At 40.2% G+C, this 8,434-nt stretch overlaps 1 protein-coding gene across 1 annotated transcript in view; it reads right to left on the bottom strand.

Annotated features, from left to right (window-relative positions):
- Window positions 1-484: 484 nt before the first annotated feature.
- mtmr14 (myotubularin related protein 14) overlaps window positions 485-8,434 on the bottom strand; it is a 24,563-nt gene continuing 16,613 nt past the window's right edge. Inside the window, exons 17-19 of the mRNA XM_062394556.1 lie at window positions 7,150-7,326; window positions 6,375-6,572; window positions 485-4,285 (exon numbers count right to left, since the gene is read on the bottom strand). Coding sequence (XP_062250540.1) covers window positions 4,105-4,285; window positions 6,375-6,572; window positions 7,150-7,326 — 556 coding nt within the window. The 3' untranslated portion in view covers window positions 485-4,104. The remainder of the gene's footprint in view (window positions 4,286-6,374; window positions 6,573-7,149; window positions 7,327-8,434) is intronic.

Here is an 8,434-nt window from a genome sequence, read left to right as displayed (position 1 = left end):
TTTGTAGCACTTAAATGGCACTTACTTATAGCACTTTGTAGATTGGCATTCTTGAATCATGCTGTTCTGGGTTTGTACCCTCATGGTTGAATGAACTTATTGTAAGTCTCTTTGGATAAAAGCTAAATGTAATGTAATGTTTGACCTCTGATGTTAGAGAGAGTGAATAGAGAATGTATGCCCCACACCACACCAGATGTGTTAAGAGAGTTCAAGTGAAACACAGTTGAATTAGCTTTAAAGTGTTAATTTGAAACATCCAGTTATATAACTGCTTTATGCAATCACATTAAATAAGAAACTGAAATCTCATTTGCCAAACTTTACTCGTGTGTTAAGAAAAAACACTTAACGTCAGATCTGTTGCTTAGGGAAGTAGATTATGTGTAAATAGTTAATGCATCTCACTGTGGATTATAATGAATAAATCAGGAGCACATTTCAGAGATGATCTGCAAAAACAAATTCAATTAAAACGAAAAAATGTCATTCATTTTTTCTTTATTCACAACTGCCATCGGGTGCTCAGTTCATCTTTCATCAAAGCCCGTTGCCTGCCAATAATTAAGCAAAGTTCATGACAAAAAAACAATTAGAAATGCATCAATAGTACAAAGAAAACTCTTTACACAGAAAACATCAGGACAAGTGCAATGCAGCATTTCAATATAAGTTTCTGAAATAAAAAGCACTTTGTAAAACAAATAAAATCATAATAATTCAAAACCGAGATCAACTTTGAGCATGGCATGCAAATCCAGTGAGTGAAAGAGTCCAAACAAAGAGAAATTTATATGATAAGTAATTCAGGTTTTTTTAACATTTGCAGCAGTTTGAAAATAAAAAGGTTTTCCCGCAAGTGTCCAGTGGCTGGCAGCTGCAGGAGCACATGATGATGACAAAATGAAAATAAGATGATATGAAATACTGACTAAATCTGAAGTGTACAAGAAAGATGTCTTAAAAGGAAAGTGTGGCTTTAAAGCTGGACAGACTGGTCTTCTGTCAGCTCATCTGGAGTTACTGAAATAAAACCATATTGACAGTCCTGATTAGAACTGATACATGTTGATGAATGTTTTACTGGGTCAGAAAAAAACTATTCGGAAACTCACATGAATTAAAAAAGTTCTGCCAAATGTTTTACGTGGTATAAAGAAAGCAGGCTTTGGCCTAGTCTAGCAGAACACTGAATTCTACCACAGGAAGTACATTTTGGGAAATATGCTCTCTTTCTGAAAGTGAGAAGCGAAGATCGACTCTCATGTCTGCGCGTTAAGTACAGTCTGACTGACTAGTGTATGGCTGAACTGTATGGGGATGCTAAATTAATTATTTCACTGTCTATTCCTTTTGTATGATATATGGTCATAAAGTCAGCGTTTTTATCGTCGCTCAGTAACTAAATCATACTGCACTGTGAGCGTCTCTCCTGCCGGGCCGCTCAGACCGAGTCTACACAAGCTTCTGTTTTAGCTGTGCGCACTCCTTCGACAGGCATGTAGTTCTTGGAGGAACTGTTGCCATAGGTGAACGTATTGGAGCTGCCAAAAGAAAAGTGTCAGACTTCATAATGATGTAACAGTGACTGGTACCAATAGGTTGTCTCAAGCTTGTTCAATGGTGAAACTAACTCTCCCACTCAAGCTGACTCCGCTGTTACACGCCAGACCAAAATGCACCACATCTGAAACGGACTCAACTGATCGACATGTATCTTGTTTGTTAAACTAAAAGTTAAGTGTTGATTAGTGACACAACTTTACTTCCCTTACACATTTAAATGGCTCCGTCTACATTTCTGTTTTCAACAAACTAGATACATCATGTTAACCAATGATCTTCTGAGGTGTTGCTGTGTGTATTTTACAGTTTTAAAATGAGGTACACTAGCGGATTTCACTATTATACCAATGCAAGCTAAACACAATCTGGTTCTGACTCTGTCCCAAACACACATGACAATAGTGTCAATCTTTTTATCTAAGTGATAAAAAAGTAAACAAATATATTTCCCAAAATTACTGCTAATTAAACCGTAAATCAATAAAATCTTCTCTGGCTACAGTCATTTTCAAAGGGAGATAATAAAAACTTATTTGTGTCTCAAGCTTCTGGGGGCAAATGATGGATCGGTCCTTTGATAGGAATCACCCCTCGTCAACTTCATCAAGACTCTTTATAAGACTCAGCAGCTTTGTGTTACTGTACGACAACAAAGACCTATCTTGCTACAGAGGGGGTGAACAACACAAAGCTAACGCTGCGATGCTCTAGTCAAAACAGTTGACGATCAGCAGTAAAACTGTTTAAGAAACAGAAAATAGACCTGAAAGTAGACCAGATCCATTGTCACCAAGGTTAACAAAGGCACAACAGTCCTGAGGTACAGCAGCCGTCAAAACCATAGTTTCAAATAAAATCTCTCTCAACAGATTTCTGCAAAGAAAATCCCCTAAACGTGTGGCCAAACCAAAGAGTATAGTGTTAAGAAATGTGTGTCCGAGTGTAACCTGGAAGAAGGCGCACATGTTTCTGAACAACATGCATGTGTGAAAATGTCTGGGCAGAAATCTGAAGTGAACCTCGCTTCACCGGAGTCCAACAAGAGAGAGAGCAAAAAGAGATTTAATAGCACAAGGCTCAGCACATGTCATGCTACCCTGTCAGTGCTACTGAAGAACAGAACAGATTAGTGGACATGGAGATGATAAACTGGCGAGATCAAAAGCTCTGATACGTTCAGCACTTCATCTCCTTGGTTATGGTTATTGGTTAACCTATTTTCCCTGAACATGGTTAATGAACAAATCCAAATTTATAAATACACATAAAACTAAAGAGAGGATCAGATTTGTTTTCTTCATATATGTACATCTCAACAGTTACTGGTCACTAATGATTCTTCCCGTCAATCCTGGCTATGAAGAGATCATTCTGTAGCACAACTAAATTGACAACAAATTTTATAACTTTCCATAACCGACTGTGCAAGATTTTTTCTCAAGCTGTTCTTTTCCATTCTTTACTACTTCCATCACTTATCTCATGTATGACATAGTGCAACATCCCCGTTTTTACAATTCATTGTTCCTTGCCACTCTGCAACAGCAGGCTGTTCATCCAACACTCAAGTGTAACTATTTAGAACGACTCTAAACGTCCATATAAACGTTTGCCTTCAGATGTGATCAGATGACACAAATGACCTACATAGTGAGCCCTTTAAACCTTGTACCACTATGACATTATGTTAGATCAGGGCAACACCCCAGCAGTGAACCTATCCACTTGAGCTGTGTTTTATATGGACATTTGCAAAGGAAAAGAACCGTGGAATTCAGCCTCAATTTCCTACAGTTTAGTCGCACTGGTAAAAGACCTCTTCATGGACTGAGAGTAATAGTTAAAGTGACCAACAACTCTTAGTGTACATATTGTATATAAATATTGCATTATAGACCAACACTGACAAAAAAAAAGTCTGATCCATCCTTTTGACCCAAGACTGTAATATCTAAAACTGATTCTTTGTCAAATGATCAGCCAAGTAGCAGCTCAGTGCCATTTCTGTCAGAACAAATCAAGTGCTGTGTTTATCTCACTTTGCAAATCCACCTGACCTAAAGAACCTTCCTGTGCACGGATCTGTTAAGAATAGCAGCCCAAAAAAAAACCAAATAAAAACATATTGCTTCCTCTACATGGGACAGCTGCACTCTCACTGCAAGGACTCCTCAGGGAATAAAAATAAGGAAAGAACAGAGGAAGGAAGAATCCGTTACCAACCCCCGTTTTTCAGCCAGTTACATTTCAACAGCTACAAAGCCCTCCAACTATCCCTTTTTGATACAATGGCTGAAAACATGTCCCTTCCTGAATGTGACAGATTAAATCATTATGTAAGATTAAAAATCTGGAGAAAAGCTGGAGCAGCTCGGACAACAATTAAATCCAGGGCATGGATAATCAAAGAAGATTCAACAAAAAAAAATTATGTGTCACCCCTGAATTGAACAGAGATATTTGGCACTTTATTGTACTGAGTCCAGACATGTGGATGGAAGGAAGTAGGAGGAGGGTCTGAAGTCACATTGAGAAGGTTCAGACGATGGCGTTGGTGCCTCGGAGGCCGACCCCACGGGCAAACTGCTCCAGCAGTCCGGAGATGGCGCCAGAGGGGCTCGGCACTGAAGACTTGAGGCCCACGGTGGAGCTGTAGGCTGCCAGGAAGACTTCCCGCACTGCCTCCAGACGGGCCTGGCGCTCCGAGGGGAAGGGAAACCTAGAGAGGAAAGAGGAGGTGGAGGAAACAAGAGTGTGCTAGATGAGAAGACAGAAGAGAAAAGCTTGCAAAAAAGGGGTTTCAAATTATAATAATGACAAGTCACAAGAATTTTAGATAAGTGCTCACACACAATCGTGCGCTGATTGTAGTGGTAAGCTGATCGTAGTGGTAATGGCGGATCCTGTTTCGCATTGGCATCATATAATGGTGGTGGACCACAACCGAGGTTGGCGGCTGATGAGGGATCCTAATAGGCGGCAGTGGACAATGACTGTGGACTATAGTGGCATCCGATCTGGATGGCGGATCATGATCTTGCTGGCTGCTGACCATAGACTATGATTGCAGCAGGACTGCTTGACATATAGTATTGAACTTATCCTTCAAAATGTTTACCCTCATCAATGCTGCTAAAACTTTAATCTTGATGATGTTTTCCTACACGTGGCATCTATTTCACTTCTGTCCGTCCTGGGAGAGGGATCCCTCACATGTGGCTCTCTCTGTGGTTTCTACGTATTGTTACCCTGTTAAAAGGGTTTTTAGTAGTTTTTCCTTACTCTTGCTGAGGGTTAAGGACAGAGGATGTCACAACATGTTAAAGCCCTATGAGACGAATTGTGATTTGTGAATGTGGGCTATACAAATACAATTTATTTGATTGATTGATTGATTGATTGATTATCATCATCATCCATATGGAAAGAGTTCCATCACTCTGGAGAGAAAGGAAACTGTATTCACTCTAATATGGGACAATATTCGGTCTTATATTTCCGCACTAAACAATCATGTGTTCACTCATCACAGCACTCAAGTGTTTTCACGTGTGTTGTCAGTGAGTCTTTCAGATTGAATGAGTCCTAAATGTGTTTGTTCAGGTTAAACAGCAGTTACTACACACGTCCAGCTCAACAAATATTCTGGTTTCTGGGAGGATGAGAAGAAATTCAGCAATGTCCCTTTGTATGATGCTAAGTGCTTATTCACAAACAAGTGAAGAATAACTTCTTCTACAGGACATTGTTTAACTTTTCTTCTTCAAGCTTCTCTTTGTACACCAACTCCCTCGGCTCTGTCATTCACTCACATGGCTTTTCCTACCATAGCTATGCTGATGACACCCAACTAATCCTGTCTTTTCCCCGATCAGAAACACAGGTAGCAGCACGAATCACTGCATGTCTGACCGACATCTCTCAGTGGATGTCTCAACACCACCTGAAGATTAACCTTGACAAAACTGAACTTCTTTTCCTTCCAGGGAAAGACTCTCCCATCCACGACCTGACTATTAACTTTGACAACTCTGTGTTAACCCCCACTCCGACGGCTAGGAACCTGGGCGTAACACTCGACAGCCAACTCTCCCTTACTGCCAACATTTCTGCAACAACACGGTCCTGTAGATTCATGCTGTACAACATCAGGAGAATACGCCCCCTTCTCACTCAGAAGGCGGTGCAGGTTCTGGTCCAGGCTTTGATCATCTCACGTCTAGATTACTGTAACTCGCTCCTGGCAGGTCTACCTGCTACTGCCATCCGACCTTTGCAGCTCATCCAGAATGCAGCAGCTCGACTGGTTTTTAACCAACCTAAATTCACTCACATACCTCTTCCGACTTTACCTTGAATGAAAAAAAAAAAAAAAAAAAAAAAACACTAACAACTTTTTGAAACTAACACTTTACTAGCACTTAAATGGCACTCACTTATAGCACTTTGTAGTTTTGCTTTATTTGAAGAAATTGTATTTTCTTGATTCTTGTCGTCCTTGGTATGTACCCTCGGGTTTGAATGCACTTATTGTAAGTCGCTTTGGATAAAAGCGTCAGCTAAATGAAAAATGTAAATGTAATGTAAGCTAATGTCTGAGTGCACTGTGAAAACAACAACCTGTGTTGTGCTTTAGCAGAGATTGGAATAATGTCACAGCACGTACGCAGCGCAAAATCCCAGGAAAAACCTTGTACATGCCAATACTGCACACATGCAGCTGCCATTAACACTGCCGGTTCATTATGCATCCGATTTCAAAATGAAATATTCAGAACACTTCAATAAAACAAAGCAGCGCTACTTACATTCTCCCACTGGCTCCGTCATCTCTAAAACTGAAGGGCAGAGGGGAGTCATAGGGAGCAGCCGCGGCTGACGAGGTGGAGGCTAGTTGCGGAGGGAAGGGAGCGTGGTCGTGGATGCTTCCACAACCAGAAACTATCTGCCAACTGCCATACTCTGTAGAGAGCGAGGAACCTGACCGAGTGTACTCTGCTGCTAACCTGGGAAACAAAGAGAGAAAGAAAAACTGAACATAACCACACCAAAAAAAGTTAGAAATAAACTTACCATGGTTCTTGCTACTGTTCTGTTAAATTTCACAAAATTTTGGGTTTTATTCCCGATTTTTGTGTTTTGAAAGAAAGAAAGAAAAAAGGAATTCAGCATGATGGGCACCATCCATGTTTATATCCATCTCTGGTGCACTGTGCATGTTATCTGGATATTTAGCTGGTTTAAGACATTATCATTATATTGCCAATAAGTAGCTTATGATCTGTGAGAGATTTAGGTTTTATTGCCTTAACAATCATCATAAAACTTCAATAATATAATAAAAGAGAGCACCCTTCATGAATCACAAAATGGAGGCAGCACAGTATTTTGGAGGTTATGTCTCTGCTATGTTGCTCTGTTGGTTTGTCGACCTGCTTATGACTAAATGAAGATTCTGCAAAGTTGAAGCTCTGTGCCTCCGGTGATCATTCAAAATTTACACTGCTCAATTGTGTGTGTAAAATGAACATGTCACGCAAACTTAAACGCCAGACAAAGTTGTATCGGCTCCAGCTCCCTCACCTTCTCCCTGGGACAGCCAAAGGGCTGCTGCCGGTTCGCATGACAGCATGATCTGATTGGTTGGAAGAGGAGGAGCTGGAAGACCTGGCCTCATTAAGTGGATGAGAGAGGTGCTCCTCCAGAGGGTGCTGCTTATTCCAAACAACCATCTGAGGAGAGGAGGTGGGGCCTTTTCTCCTGAGGAGAGGAGAATGCATCATCAACAGAGGAGGAGCATATGCAGTACCAACAGTTTGTGATGTAAATGATTTATCAAGTGGTGATGAAATGAAGGAAAGAGAACAGCAGACTTAAAGACTGAAGTTATATTTCACAAACCTGAAGCAGCAATAAAGTCAAGTTGAACGTGACTCAATTCAAATGACCTGTCATCCTGTGATACACTGTTGTAAGTGATGTTGATTCAGTGACCACCAGGAGCAGCCCTCACTGTCCAACTTTAAAATGTAAGTTTCTCTGCTGCCTTAAAAAGTTATATGAAGTTATGAATTAAGTTGAAGTTAATATTTATATAGTAGTAAAATAATATATTTTGGCAAGTGTCAGTATTATCGCAAACTACAGGCAAAGACTGACCTGATGCAAACTTCTTTGTTTGTTTATAGTAAATCATTGCCTTTGACCAAAAACTCACATTTAAAATTTTGAATTTAAATTATAAATCACATTAATAAACTGAGATTAAAATAGATTCACTGTTTATTGTTCTTCTCAGGTTTTAGGGAGTTGGTTCTTAGAGAACGTCTCACGTCGTAGATGGTTAATATTAACTCCGGCCAAATCCCATTTCAACCCCTAGCCCTCCCCTTCGTTTTGTGCGTTCACATGTAGGGGTAGGCTGTCCCAATACCTGTGGTACCCAGAATGCCTTGTGAATCACCGGCAAGCTGGGAGAGACACCCACAAATGTAATATTTTCTCCATTAATAAGGTTTTAAACATTACGTTAATGATTGCAATATCGTTGCAAGGTATTATGGTCCCTTTTTACACAACAACCTTAAAAGAAAAGATTGCGACCACACTAACAGTCATTTTTTTGCATTATAGTCCCGTATTTTCACATAATTTCTTGTCGCACCCCCCTCTATGAAGACACACAATGCTAAATAGTCCTTACGCAACACACTGAACCCCACAATACTCCTGATGGCTGATGGCGGTTGACCCTTTCTATTGCAGAGTGTGAGCTGACGTAAAGAGAACTGTGGTCACATGTGGACAGATGTTGAGTTAGATGGAGTTATTTAGTATGTTGTTGATGAAAATATAAACAATGTACTAA

Source organism: Platichthys flesus, chromosome 2 (assembly GCF_949316205.1).
Source record: "Platichthys flesus chromosome 2, fPlaFle2.1, whole genome shotgun sequence".
NCBI lineage: Eukaryota > Metazoa > Chordata > Actinopteri > Pleuronectiformes > Pleuronectidae > Platichthys > Platichthys flesus.
The sequence above is the reverse complement of the archived record's forward strand: the minus strand, read 5'-3'. Positions and strand labels throughout refer to the sequence as shown.